Source organism: Pinus tabuliformis, chromosome 5_1 (genome assembly GCF_031772625.1).
Source record: "Pinus tabuliformis cultivar Carrire ecotype Pingquan chromosome 5_1, CPIR1, whole genome shotgun sequence".
Taxonomy (NCBI): domain Eukaryota; kingdom Viridiplantae; phylum Streptophyta; class Pinopsida; order Pinales; family Pinaceae; genus Pinus; species Pinus tabuliformis.
In genome coordinates this window covers 162,865,153-162,881,236 of record NC_142305.1, presented here as the reverse complement: position 1 = coordinate 162,881,236, position 16,084 = coordinate 162,865,153, and the positions used below count along the sequence as shown (strand labels likewise).

General features: G+C 36.4%; 1 protein-coding gene across 6 annotated transcripts in view; it reads right to left on the bottom strand.

Moving 5' to 3' along the window:
* Nucleotides 1–16,084, bottom strand: part of LOC149163932 (uncharacterized) — a 416,091-nt gene that overhangs the window by 325,377 nt on the left and 74,630 nt on the right. For all 6 annotated transcript variants that reach the window (XM_089431903.1, XM_089431905.1, XM_089431904.1 and 3 more), the window contains exon 3: nucleotides 15,386–15,423. In XM_089431903.1, the coding sequence (XP_089288029.1) occupies nucleotides 15,386–15,423 (38 nt within the window). The remainder of the gene's footprint in view (nucleotides 1–15,385; nucleotides 15,424–16,084) is intronic.

The window sequence follows — 16,084 nt, the reverse complement described above, 5'->3', positions numbered from 1 at the left end:
TAACCCATTGTTGAAGTTTGGCCACACTGTAGTGTCTACCATGCACCCGACCGACCAAGACCTTCGCAGCAATATCCATGGCGTCTAGTAATTTGATGTCTTCAGCTATATTGAGGAGCGCAGTATAGGTACGAATATTTGGACCCCGTTTCTTTCTCGGTTGTCCTGGAACCCCAGCGTCCGTCGCCTCCTGAGATGAATAAGGGAACGAAGGTCCCAGTGAAACCCTAGGTTTTTCTGAGCCTCCTGCGGGATGGTAGCGAAAATTCCAGAGATGGGTCCAATGCTTGTGAAATGTCCCTGAGAGGGAGCTGAGGAGGTCCGCATTGCAGTATGCCCCGAAACCACCGTCTTCGAACCCTGAGGGGTGTCGAGGGAAATGTGACCGGTCACCACCGAAGGAGAGGTCGGAACGTTTTCAGGGGCTAGGGTTTGGTTAACCGGTTTGGCGGGAGAGGCCATTTCTTCTGGAACGATGACCGGCGAGATCAGTGGTCGAGTAATCGGAGGAAGGGCTTCAACCTCATCAGTCAGTTCGGACATGAAAGGGAAGAGACCGGCAGCAGTGGTCTTAGTGGGGGACCATGACGGCACATCCTCCAAAGGGTCCAGGAATTCTCCCAGGTCATCCATGATTGTCGGGGGACGTTATGACAGCTGCCAGAAGAGGACAGCAAAACGACAGTAAACCGTAGTTTAATCACCGAGGAGATCTGTAAACCAGAGTGGGAGAGGGAAACCGTAAACAATTTGTGGCGGTCAAGAAAAACAGAAGCAAGTATCAACTGGTTAGGGGTCTGGTGCAAGTGCGGCCATAGCTGTTAACTGCGGGAGGTCACGGCATCAAAACCCATGACCACCTCACATCGTCGCTAAAAAACATTTGTTGATTTTATTTATATATTTATATTTATATTATTTTTATATAAATTATATTCATAGCAGTTGACTTTGTCTTGCTAGAAGAGCTTGGGAGGAGGGTTGACTTAGGTCTTGCTGAAGGTCTTGGTCTTGTTGTTTGGATCTTGGATTCCTTATTTGATTTTATTCTATAAGAAGAGAAGAATTGTATGGGTTTTCCCCTTGGAGGGGTTTCTCCCTGGCTTGGAGCCTATATCTTGTGTTCATTGTCTATTTGTGATCTTCATAGTTCATGGCTTTGGTAATTGTTTGATGTAAAAAGCATAATAAAAGTAATAAGAAGGTAACATAAATTCACAAGCAATTATCAAAGTAAAGAGAAATCATCTTAACTGCTGCCTCTATAGATTTCTGAACAAGGGCTTGGTCTAAACACAGACTCACACTGACAAAACATAGGTCTAGGATACCTAATACAAGGCCTCACATGGTTTTTACATGGCTTGTGACCTTGGGTTTTAAATGGTGGTGAATTTTGCACTGAAAAAATGTTTGTACCTGTGTTGACAAGAGGGGTAACAATGTAATAAGGTATAAAATGAAGAAAGAAAAGTCCCAAGGATAAAAAAGACTAAAAAAAGTTATAAAAGAGTTAACAATGCTTGAGGTTGAAGAAACTAAAGTTGCATTATATACATGAACAATACCACCTTGCTATAAAACCCAATTCCGCAAGTTCCTTACAAAAAAGGCAAATAAAAAAGTAAGAAGGGACTAAGCAAATAAAAGAAGAAAGATGAAAAAGAGATTGCAAGAAAAAGAGGCTCAAGGAATGGTAACCCCCTCTAAAGGCACACATCTGGGATGAAATCATAACCCATAGATATTGATAGCTCAAGGTGATACCTATAGACTCATCCTATGTGGCTATAAGGATCAACTCATGAAAGCACCTTTTCCCTAACACCACATTCATCATTTCTTGCCTTAGGGGTTTACACATGTAAAAGAGTTAATCATGTCTAGACCATGGTTAAACATAGTTAGAGATAAAAATTACACAACTCATTGAGTAATTTAAGAATGTCATATAATGTTCCAGCACCTAATGACACATTTGGAGGCATGACTTGCCATTCTGAGGTGGTTCCCTCGCCTTGGGTGTTGTGACATGCCTATGACATTGTCATAGTTGCATTGGGCATTGAGAGGGAGGTTGTTCACATCTTTTGAGCCCCACATACCATCTTTCTCATCATATGGAGAGGTCAAATTGATCTTATGTTGACCTTTGACCGAGATATATTCACATGTGCCTCCTTATTTCACTCACTTGGCATCCTTGATGAGAGATAGAAGAATTTTGAGAGGGCAACCCTTTTTCATGACGTGGATTCACACATATCGAGTTGACTAAAGCTATCTGGAGGCATATTATTACATCTTTCGGGTTGACCTCTTTAAGGATGGTATTTGTCATGGTTTGACCACATCTATTGTACTAGTTTGTGGAGGGCATCCACCTTCTTGCGCCATCTTTTCTATTGAGATTGTATGTGTGGCGTTAGTCCACCACAAAACATCGTTGTTGACTTGTCCTCTCAAGTTAGTTGAATGATATTAGGTTTTTTTTTACCATAGATCTAGGGTTAGTTATGGATCTATTGATATTTAATTCATGGAATTTTTGAGCTAGAACTCTTTAAATAAGAAGCTCCTCCATATGTAATAGTTGTTGAAAGTGCTATCAAGCTTTTCGAATAAAGTTGCTTTTTTCTTGTCTAAACTATTGCGGAATAGTTTTACAACTTTAATAGATGTGTGATTGATAATCTTGATGGATATTGGTGGCCTGTATTGAAAATTTGGATTGTCAAAGTCAATTTGGGAGTCATACAAAAGCGTCATTGCTACATTGGAAAAGGTAACCCTAAAGCTCTTTGTCAGGTTATTTTAAAGAGATTAAACTCGTGCAATAGAGGTCCTGGTGAGTGAATGCATAGTTTTGATGTTTAGATAAGACTCCTTCTAGATCAATTTGCATGTGGATCTCACCATAGAGTCCCTCCACTTCCTCAACTTGTCATATTTTGTTTGCCAAGTCCAGGGCTATTATAGGCTTGTATTTTACAGCCCATCCAGCACCTAGATCTCTTGAATAATTGCCCATTGAAGCTGCACGTGTGACCCCATAGCCCAAACAAGTCAAGGAACCAACCCCCAAAAACTACAACTTTTTTTAATTTTGTTTTCTGTTTTAGCAATTCGAAAATTAGATCAAGAAATTCCTTCAAACAGAGTGCAAATCCAAATCGTTTGAGCCTTAAATACACATCTTAAACCAATGTGGTAATTCAAAATGCAAATATCAGATTTCTAGTGTTAAAATTTAGTTCATTTGCTCTTTTTAGCCCTCAATATATCACTGGTTTATTAAATCTGATTTAAATCTGAAATTTAAAATTTGCTAATTATAAACCCTAAATCAAATGATAACTAGGTTACTTTGCCTCTCAATTCCACAACATTTGAGCTTAGTTACTCATAGAGATTTCCCCCTATGTTACAACTCCTCTAGTCTAAAAAGAGAAAGACAAGACTACCAAGGTGATAGTGGGTAGTTTGTCTAAGTTGCCTTCAGAGTTTCACCACTTAGGGGATCTTTACACCAAGTGAGACCCTAGGAGGTAACACAACCCATTACCTTCCCTGTCAAAAAGGCAAAAGGAATTTGATAGTACATATTTATAGTAGATGTCACATGAAATATATGTACTATATTTTTATGTAATTTTTATTTCCTATTCAGTTTTGAGGCTTGATTGGACAGCTATCAACAGTTAATGTGTGATGTACCATTTGATATCCTATATATCAGTGTTAATTTCATATTATGTGACAATGTGATAATTTGATGTTATTGGTTTTGTTGTCGCACAGATTGTCACGACAACGCTCAGACCGGGCGCTGTCACCCTGATCCCCAATCTCTCCGTTTAAGCCTGTCTCCCGCGGCTAAGTGGGGTAGACCCCTATGGGATAATGGATGACCAACTGGGGACCAGTTAGGTTGGGAGACACAGCAAGGCAATACCAGTACTTGATTGATTTTAGGAGTTAATGTACCAGTGCCTTATAGAGTTAATGACTGAATGATTATTTATCAAATGCTTGCAGAAATACGAGCTCATTAACAATCAAATAACTCAAACAAAAGTTAACCTTTTGCCAAATGCGAGATAATCGATAAATGCTCAATGGTCAACAATATTCTAGCAATTAAAATTCGAAAAATTAAGTGCTTTAAATAACCACGTAATTTTAAATGCTAACCAAAGATCACATTCATGTAGCTAATCTTCAACTGAACATTTAGGCATGTTTAACCACATAAAGAAATGAACAAAATTTTAGCCTCAACAGGAAAGATATATCGCAAAAATGAAGAAGCCTTGAGCCAAGACTGAATCTGGCAAAATATTTCCAAAATATTATATATATATATATATATATATATATATATATATATATTTAATTTCTAAAAAAAATGCAACAAAACTAAAATCAAATAAAACTAAATTAGATATAATATTTAATCTAAAGTTTTAAAAGGAACCTTTTGATTTTTTTTTAGATTTTTTTTATCTTTTTTTATAAATGAAACAAAAAAATGAACAAAGAAAAATATCTAACTCTAAAAAAAAAACTAAGTCCTAAACTATGGGCTAAAAAAAATGAAAATCGATTATTATTTTTTTTTATATTATTAAAATCAAAATTTAAAAAAAAAGGGACTACACTATTGTGAAACAAAATGAAACAAAATCAATTTTTATTTTATATATTTTTTATGGCTCTAACTTTAAACAAAAATTAAAACTAAATTAAACAAACTAAAAGATTAAACCCCTAATTAAATGAAAGTGACATTCTAAAATAATAAAACTAATAAAGTTCTAAACTATATCCAAACACAAAATAAAATTTAAACCCAAACTAACAATGTCTTACCATACGCATACATCTTACCAACGCTATCCCTGCATATATGAAAAAACTAAACCGATTTACCTTTTATGTTGCACGTTACGGGTGTGCCTGTGCAGGTCAGCGGCGGAGAGGGTTTGGAGAGGCTGCGGGAGCTGCAAATAGATGCACAGGTCAGCGTGAGGGAGCTGACTAAGGATGGACGCAGAAGAGAGGATGACAGCTTTGACTGCTGAGAAAAAAAAAAAAAAAATCGATCAAGGAAGAAGTTTGCTGGACATTTGCAAGTATGGCAGCAAAATTTGATGGAGAGTTTGGACAGAAGAAAGTCACGCAGATGAGCAGCGATGATGGACGCAATGAGGATAGGAGCCGTTGGATGCAGTTGCAGGTGCATGCAGCAGTTTAGAGCTGCAATCCAGTCTTTGAAAATCGATTTTCTCTGTTTGCTTGCTGCTGTTAGTATGCAGGTTGGACGACGTGGAATTGAAGATGCGAGGAGATATGCAAGCAGCAGAAGATAGCTTGATATGTACAGCGAATGAAGAGATAGCGTGGAGGAATAATGGCTGTGGGTTAGACGCAGGTTTAGGAGCTGCGTGAATGTGAAACTCAGATCTGGCAGCACGCAGGTGGGCAAGAGTGAAAGGTGAGGGATGGCACGCGGAGCTGGTAAGGTGAGGATGCTAGTTCGAACAGCAATAAAGGGAAACGTAACTATGAATGGAAGCCGTGGAGTGAAGCAGCAACCTGCTCTAAAAAAAAAAAATCGAAAATTTCTTCCTGCAAATAAAAATAAACCCCGAGCAGCAAAACAGCATTGATAAACCATCAAATTCCCTCAAAAAATTTGAAAATCCGTTGAAGACTATCTTTGGAAAAATGAAACCCCGGACTGCAGACTGCTTGAGATTGCCTGATGAAACCCTGAAAAATTCTCAAAGCCTGTGCCTGCAACCTGCAATGGCAAAAACAGAAAACCCAGAAATAATATGTGCAAGAAACGAAACTGAAAACCCTAACTAAATAATTACAATATTCACAAACTGCAGGATCTAAAATAGCCAGATTTTTCGTTATGCCACATAAATATTTTCAGAATTTTAATTTAATGTGAGATGCTTCAGAAAAACCCTTCATGTATTCATAAAAAAAAATTCCAAATGATAAGCCTAGGATCAAGAACTAGCTGGGCTCTTTCAGAAAACACAACTCGGGAGTTGGATGGTTCAGCCGAGAACTTCCCCTAACGCCTGGTAATCTAAAAAAAAAAGATTTCCTGCACATCTTACAATCAACCATTAACATAGAGGGAAAAAATGATAGTGAAATCCAGATCAAATGGAGATACCTGCCATTATATTTCAGAATCTAAACTATCATTCAAACCCTAGAGATCAGACAAGATACCTGTGCCTGAATCAATCTTCATCAAGCTAAAATCAATAGCTGAAAAAAAAATTATGCAAAAAGAATAAAAGATCTTACAGCATTTCTAGAAGAGTAACACCAGCAAGATTTTTAACCCCAAAGTCTTTCTTTATTGCACGAAAAATGACTACAAGAGAGCTTTCTTTAGCACCAGACTCTCAGATCAAAATCTGTTGATCTCAAATGACCCCTAGCACCCTATTTAAAGGAAAAATTCCCAACAGCTAGTTCGAGTGATCCATGTCAAACTAATCTTGACCGTCGATGAGGATCAAGATTTCTTTTAATCTCATCCGTCGAATTTTTAAATGCATTTTAATATATTAAAAAATTAAAATTCTGCATTTATTTACTCAAAAATTTGACTTATTATTATTTTTTTTTTTAATTTTTTTATTTATTTTTTTAAATTTTATTTTATTTTATTTTTTATTTTTTAATTATTTTTTAAATTTTTAAATTTTATTATTATTTTATTATTATTTTTATCTATTTTTTAATTTATTAATTTTTTTTAATTTTTTAATTTTTATTTTTGGATCCTCGAACTTAGCCTTTGGAAAAATCACCTAGGACCTAGGACTTAGGACTTATGAAGGGATTAAAACATTTTCTAACCCTCAAGACACTTTACATCATGACTTTTACAATTTTACATCTCAAAGGGGAAAACCCATTTGACATAGACCCTCATAGACCACCCAGTTCTGCGACCAAATATAATCTAGCAGATCAACACACTAGGATTCCTCTAAGATTCTAATGACAAAATTCATTCCGGCTTTGGGGTTAGGCTGAAGGAAAACTCTGCCGATCATGGATCGGTGAGACAAAAAACCTTCCGGAACGCAGATTATCACTGGAAAATTAGGTCCACCTAGGCAGTTTACATACATGACTCAACTCTGCTAAGATTATTTACAATTCACACATGCAGATTGGGTTTACAACATAACATGATCAGGTCGATGATGATTGTCGAATGGCACGGACACGTCAATCAAGCACTATCCCTTTTGCAAAGAAAAGGGGGTGTACTGCTAAGGGTAGTTGACACGTAGTGGTCAACATCTGGCTCTACTTGGGGACACGTTGCTGCACTGTAGGAATGTGAGAATCCAGAATCTGCATCCATGCAACACACAGCCAAAAATAAGTAGCGTCCATCCAAAAATCATCATATAACATTAAGCACAGGAAAGATATAAGCTCTTCATTTATTAACTATCTAGAAAAGTAAATCTAATCCTAAAACAAAAATGAAAACGCTGAAAAAACAAGGAATAGGGTTAGAAATACAGAGGATGCCCCATGGCATCAGATGTGCTCAATGTAGTGTATACTAAGCATTTGCCTGCTTTCAGGCAAATCTGTCGGTTGCTTTTCGGATGTGCCATGTCCAATTCTGCATATGGTAGGACTTCTTCCTATCCGAAAGTCAAGCTGCTCACGGTCATCTGATGCATCAAATCTTTTTCTCATTCTCTTTCTTTTGCGCTTTCTCTTCGTGGCAGGCCGTATCACTGATGACGTGGAACTTTCTGTTTCAAAGCTATCAGATGAAGTATGTAAGATATGCGTGACATGTCTTTCTTCATCCTGCATCTGCCCTGTCAAAGATGATGGACCAATCTCACAGGTGTCATGAGTTATAACTTGATCTTCAATGACTAGTGGATTAACCGTGTGAGCATCAACCTGATTATTAATTTCCCTTTTATCCAGGTCATCTTTAATTATCCACTTTTCAATGGAACAAAGGACCTCATAATATGATGGAGCTTGCTGTAACAGATAAGGAGGCTCCTGATCTATTGATGTTCCCTGGTTTCTCTCATCCTCTGACCATTGTTGAAACTTCTAAACTTGTATTTTAATGGCATCTATCTAACTATAGTGTTCAACCTTTATAGCACTGATTTGCCTGGCATGGTCTTCTTCCATATCTTTTATTACTTTATCGTTCTTTTCCTTTATGTTAATCAAGCAATACTGCATAGAGTTTATTTCTTCCTTATGATTTGCTTGCATGGTAGCCAACTTATTATTATGATCGAATGTCATGATAGTCATTTCTTCATCCATAGTTAATAACTTGTTTTGCATAGAATTAATTTCCCTATCATGATTAGCTTTCATGGTCGTCATATTTTCCTCTAAGCCTGACATCTTGCTTTGCATAAAACTAATTTCTGTGTCATGATTAATCTTCATGGCCTCAATTTCCTTAGTATGTTGATTTTGCATGATCTCCATCTCCCTATTACGTTTTTCCAGGTCGATGCATAAAGTTCTCACATCATTGGCATAATTAGTTTGATTGATCTCCATATTTTTTACCAGCAGCATTAGTTCTTGTATAATTTGCCTTTGATCTTCCTTTTCATTGTCATTTGTCCCTGCTTTTCCACTATCATGGATTTGATATGCAATGGTACAGGTGGATGGCACATTCTGATATGAAGAATTGTCTTGAAATCTTTCATCGACAGCTGGAGCTTTTATAAGATTACTTTCATTCTGTTGCACAATTTTAGGGACACGAGGCGAGCTATCTGGATTACCATATCTATCTTTAAAAGCATTGACAATGTCTTGTAAAGAAGTGAAAGAATCCTTAGTACAATTGTTAAACCAATTCAAAGCATCACCCTCTAAAGAAAAGACAAAAAGACGCATTTTGACATCTTCATGATTATACTGAGGGGGTCTACAATATATGATCATTATACGAGTAAACAAGCCTAGATGTCTTTTAACAGCGACTGAATCACCACTTGAGAACAAAGGTAATTTAGAAATGGCCACTTCCGGAATATCATGGAGATCATCAGTAAAATGACATGGTTTAAACGAATAATCCATGATGAATAACGAGGGACCAAATGGATGATAGAAAGAGATCTCTGCTCAAGAAAATCAAGAGATGAAATAAGTGGAGTCGCCACTTGAACAATGAATCTAATTCTAGGATCCAAAAAGCAACCAGCAAGCAAATATGAGGGAGGCTTCTTGCCTAGGAAAAAAAAGAAATGGAATGGAGTCGCCACCCAGACAAGAAATGAACCGAAGAGTAGGTACCAATATGACAAAAGATAAGATCCAAATGATGCCAAAAAATATTGAATCTACCAGCTCAAATGAGAGATGAGAAAGATGAAAGAGTGATGAAAAGTGAGAAGATGAATGTCGCTGAAACGCCAGGGACAGAAAAACTCTATCCCCGGCAACGGCGCCAAAAAATGTTGTCGCACAGATTGTCACGACAACGCTCAGACCGGGGGCTGTCACCCTGATCCCCGATCTCTCCGTTTAAGCCTGTCTCCCGCGGCTAAGGGGGGTAAACCCTATGGGATAATGGATGACCAACTAGGGACCAGTTGGGTTGGGAGACACAGCAAGGCAATACCAGTACTTGATTGATTTTAGGAGTTAATGTACCAGTGCCTTATAGATTTAATGACTGAATGATTATTTATCAAATGCTTGCAGAAATACGAGCTCATTAACAATCAAATAACTCAAACAAAAGTATACCTTTTGCCAAATGCGAGATAATCGATAAATGCTCAATGGTCAACAATATTCTAGCAATTAAAATTCGAAAAATTAAGTGTTTTAAATAACCACGTAATTTTAAATGCTAACCAGAGATCACATTCATGTAGCTAATCTTCAACTGAACATTTAGGCATGTTTAACCACCTAAAGAAATGAACAAAATTTTAGCCTCAGCAGGAAAGATATATCGCAAAAATGAAGAAGCCTTGAGCCAAGACTAAATCTGGCAAAATATTTCCAAAATATTTTATTTTTTTATTTTTTTTTATTTTTTTTTTAAATTTCTAAAAAAAATGCAACAAAACTAAAATCAAATAAAACTAAATTAGATCTAATATTTAATCTAAAGTTTTAAAAGGAACCTTTCGATTTTTTTTTTTATTTTTTTATAAATGAAACAAAAAAATGAACAAAGAAAAATATCTAACTCTAAAAAAAAAAAAAACTAAGTCCTAAACTATGGGCTAAAAAAAAAATGAAAATCGATTATTATTTTTTTTTTTTTTATATTATTAAAATCAAAATTTAAAAAAAACGGGACTACACTATTGTGAAACAAAATCAATTTTTATTTTATATATTTTGTATGGCTCTAACTTTAAACAAAAATTAAAACTAAATTAAACAAACTAAAAGATTAAACCCCTAATTAAATGAAAGTGACATTCTAAAATAATAAAACTAATAAAGTTCTAAACTATATCCAAACACAAAATAAAATTTAAACCTAAACTAACAATGTCTTACCATACGCATACATCTTATCAACGCTATCCCTACGTATATGAAAAAACTAAACCGATTTACCTTTTATGTTGCACGTTACGGGTGTGCCTGTGCAGGTCAGCCGCAGAGAGGGTTTGGAGAGGCGAGAGGGTTTGGAGAGGCTGCGAGAGCTGCAAATAGATGAACAGGTCAGTGTGAGGGAGTTGACTGAGGATGGACGCAGAAGAGAGGATGACGGCTTTGACTGCTGAGATAATAACAAAAAAAAAAATCGATCAAGGAAGAAGTTTGCTGGATGTTTGCAAGTATGGCAGCGAAATTTGATGGAGAGTTTGGACAGAAGAAAGTCACACAGATGAGCAGCGATGATGGACGCAGTGAGGATAGGAGCCGTTGGATGCAGTTGCAGGTGCATGCAGCAGTTTAGAGCTGCAATCCAGTCTTTGAAAATCGATTTTCTTTGTTTGCTTGCTGCTATTAGCATGCAGGTTGGACGACATGGAATTGATGATGCGAGGAGATATGCAAGCAGCAGAAGATAGCTTGATATGTACAACGAATGAAGAGATAGCATGGAGGAATAATGGTTGCAGGTTAGACGCAGGTTTAGGAGCTGCGTGAATGTGAAACCCAGATCTGGCAGCGCGCAGGTGGGCAAGAGTGAAAGGTGAGGGATGGCACGCGGAGCTGGAAAGGTGAGGATGCTAGTTCAAACAGCAATAAAAGGAAATGTAACTATGAATGGAAGCCGTGGAGTGAAGCAGCAACCTGCTCTAAAAAAAAAAATCGAAATTTTTTTCCTGCAAATAAAAATAAACCCCGAGCAGCAAAACAGCTTTGATAAACCATCAAATTCCCTCAAAAAATTTGAAAATCCGCTGAAGACTATCTTTGGAAAAATGGAACCCCGGACTGCAGACTGCTTGAGATTGCCTGATGAAACCCTGAAAAATTCTCAAAGCCTGTCCCTGCAGCCTGCAATGGCAAAAACCAAAAAACCCAGAAATAATATGTGCAAGAAACGAAACTGAAAACCCTAGCTAAATAATTACAATATTCACAAACTGCAGGCTCTAAAATAGCCAGATTTTTCGTTATGCCACATAAATATTTTCAGAATTTTAATTTAATGTGAGATGCTTCAGAAAAACCCTTCATGTATTCATAAAAAAAAATTTCAAATGATAAGCCCAGGATCAAGAACTGGCTAGGCTCTTTCAGAAAACACAACCCAGGAGTTCGCTGGTTCAGCCGAGAACTTCCCCTAACGCCCGGTAATCTAAAAAAAAAGATTTCCTGCACAGCTTACAATCAACCATTAACATAGAGGGAAAAAATGATAGTGAAATCCAGATCAAATGGAGATACCTGCCATTATATTTCAGAATCTAAACTATCATTCAAACCCTAGAGATCAGACAAGATACCTGTGCCTGAATCAATCTTCATCAAGCTAAAATCAATAGCTGAAAACAAAATTATGCAGAAAGAATAAAAGAACTTACAGCATTTCCAGAAGAGTAACACCAGCAAGATTTTTAACCCCAAAGTCTTTCTTTATTGCACGAAAAATGACTACAAGAGAGCTTTCTTTAGCACCAGACTCTCAGATCAAAATCTGTTGATCTCAAATGACCCCTAGCACCCTATTTAAAGGAAAAATTCCCAACAGCTAGTTCGAGTGATCCATGTCAAACTAATCTTGACCGTCGATGAGGATCAAGATTTCTTTTAATCTCATCCGTCGAATTTTTAAATGCATTTTAATATATTAAAAATTTAAAATTCTGCATTTATTTACTCAAAAATTTGACTTAATATTATTTTTTTATTTTTTTATTTTTTTATTTTTTTATTTTTTTTTTAATTTTATTTTATTTTATTTTTTATTTTTTAAATTTATAAATTTTATTATTATTTTTATCTATTTTTTAATTAATTAATTTTTTTAATTTTTTAATTTTTATTTTTGGATCCTCGAACTTAGCCTTTGGAAAAATCACCTAGGACCTAGGACTTAGGACTTATGAGGGGATTAAAACATTTTCTAACCCTCAAGACACTTTACATCATGACTTTTACAATTTTACATCTCAAAGGGGAAAACCCATTTAACATAGACCCTCATAGACCACCCAGTTCTGCGACCAAATATAATCTAGCAAATCAACGCACTAGGATTCCTCTAAGATTCTAATGACAAAATTCATTCCGGCTCTGGGGTTAGGCTGAAGGAAAACTCTGCCGATCATGGATCGGTGAAACAAAAAACCTTCCAGAACGCAGATTATCACTAGAAAATTAGGTCCACCTAGGCAGTTTACATACATGACTCAACTCTGCTAAGATTATTTACAATTCACACATGCAGATTGGGTTTACAACATAACATGATCAGGTCGGTGATGACTGTCGAATGGCACAGACACGTCAATCAAGCGCTATCCCTTTTGCGAAGAAAAGGGGGTGTACTGCTAAGGGTAGTTACACGTAGTGGTCAACAAGTTTTACTTTTTTTTCTAAATGAATATATTTTGTATTGTTTTGGTTCACCAAATTTTCCAATACTTCCCCAATCTTTCTGGTATCCCGAATTCACATCCCCCATCAATAAATTCCAATAATGATATTTATAGCACTGGCAAAACCTAAATGGTTGGCGGAAGGTGCCGAAATGGTACAAAAAAATAGGGAAGGTTACCCAGATGCTTCACACAAACATTAATAGAAGAACAACTAGGCCTCAAAGCAAAGCAAATTTTGCGGTAAATAGAGGAGCAAAACAATTCCCTGACAAAAAACAACACTTGGAAGATGGTTGAGTTGTCACCTAAAAAGAAGTGATTGGTACCAAGTGGATCTAGATATACTCATTGTTGCACTTTATGTTGATGATCTGATATATACTGCAGACAGTCAAAGGATGTTCCATGAGTTTAAAAAAGAGAGGAGCAACAAGTTTGAAATGACAGACTTAGGTGAATTGCAATACTTCTTGGGTATTGGGGTTATGGCAAATCGGTGCCAACACTTTCATAACTCAGTCTGGTATACCAAAGATAACTTGTGAGGTTGTCAAGCAGCTACAACTCTTGTTAAGATCAGGTTGACTTTATCCAGACATGACAATTCCAAAGTAGTTGACCATACTCGGTATAGATAATTGACTGGAAGGTTGAACTACTAAATGACGGCTTGCCTGGGTATTGCCTATGCAGCAGGTCTAATATCTAGATTCATGACAGAGCCTAAGATGACTCGATGGGCAAAAACCAATAGGATCCTCAAATATGCACGTGGTACCATTGACTATGGTTTAAAATATAGGTCTTCAGACATGTTTAGATTATATTTCGCTACACACATACAAATTGGGCAGGTGATAATGATAACAGGAAATCAACTTCAGGATATGCACTCACTATGGGATAAGCAATAGTTGGTGCACAAAGAAATCTTCTACAGTGTCATTATCTATAAGATAAGATAATTATATTCATGTCCAACAAATGACCAAAAAGTAGGTCAATGGGACTACTGAGTACAATGATGTCAATAAAAAGCAGGACTAATATGAAGTCTCCTATATAAAGAACAAGAAATAAAGTAGAAACATGAGGCAATGTATTAGGCAGTACTGGCAGCAACATGGGAAGCAATATGGTTGAAGAATACTTGGGGAGTTACAATGGAAGCAAGATGGACCTACTAGTAACTTTGTAATAATCAAAGTACCAACCAGATGACCAAGAACCACCAACGCTTCTTTTTAAAAGAGCTAGTTCAGAGAGGATAATCGGAGCTGAGCCATTGCAGTGGATGAACAAGTAGCAGATATCATCATCAAGGCACTGACAAATGAAAAGTTCTATAAATTCAGAGAGAAGCACCGGGCATCTTCCAAAATAGTCATTATGGGGAGGAAACGTTGGATAATGCCCTTTTGTGCTTAAAAAATGAAATTTAATTGTTAATTTGCTTCGAGTTCAAGGTAGTTTTGCTTCTTGATCCATTAATGTTGGAGATGGCCTCTCTAACCTGTAATACCAGATATAATCGAGCTTCCTGCTCATGAATAAATGAATTATCAATCGTTGTGCGTAACCTCTCCATCCATCAAATTTTTTGATTGGCTTCTGTTTCCACATTATCAAGTGTAAACATGTTCACATTTTTTTTTTTACATTAACAAAGCCCAAGACGTAAATGGTTACATGTAAGATGATTGAACACAAGGAGATATCATGAGGCAATCTCATGCTAAACTACCCTTTCTACTTATGAAAAGGAAGCATACAGAATGTCCTGTGGCAAACAGACCTACAAACAGGATTTGAACACACAGTTTTTGTTCATTCTTGAGATGAAATCAATGGCCACTCATACGTTATTATCTTTGATGTTACTACAATAGAACAGCAAGATAAGCTACCACACAATAGGTATTACTTACCTAGCAAATTTGTTACCATCTATGCAGGACACCTTGAGAAGTATGCAATCATTGTACTCTTTTGCAATAATCACATATTATTTTATGAGGTATGTAAAGTTGTTTGAAATAATGTGCAAATAATAAAGCTTTTCATACATTTTGTGACATCCTTTATTTTTCTTTGAAGGAATATATATTTTTCCAATGCAAATGACAAGGATAAAATTGTCAAATCACGTTGTTACACATTCAAAGTGGACACAACAGTCATTATTCTGGGAAAAAAAGTATCATATTCTACACAAAGATAAATTACCTAGAATTTTATTACCACAAATATAAATAGCATGAAATTTCAAGCTCATTAAGAACAAGAACATATACCTGATTGCACAGAAAGGGAAGCATCACGATCCTGTTCCCTGCACAATGAGCAAATGCAGATAAATTACAAACACCATGAAAGTCAAAACAACACAACCCCTTCTCATATCCTATCTAAATCCCAGTATATAAAAACATGTACTTCATGATCTTTTTCCCTGCACAAAGTGTGAATGCAGCTCAATTACAAACACCATGTAAGTCCAGACAACACAATCCCTCCTCTTCTATCTAAATCAAAGTCACATGAAGTGGGGACTAAGCTGGTGCGTTTTTTAGAAGTGAAGCATCAGAAGCGTCATTTTCCAAAAACCTCAGAAATGGAAACCATAGCATATTAATGATTTAATTAATCAAGCATCAGACATCTAGAAATTAGATTCTATCACTTACAAACAATGTCACATGGTTTGGGTTCGAATTCAAATTCGATTACAATAAGTTCGATTCGAGTTCGGCTCCTCTTCTATCTAAATCAAAGTCACATGAAGCGGGGACTAAGCTGGTGCGTTTTTTAGAAGTGAAACATCAGAAGCGTCATTTTCCAAAAACCTCGGAAATGGAAACCATAGCATATTAATGATTTAATTATTCAAGCATCAAACATCTAGAAATTAGATTCTATCACTTACAAACAATGTCACATCGTTCGGGTTCGAATTCAAATTCGATTACAATTAAGTTCGATTCAAGTTCGAA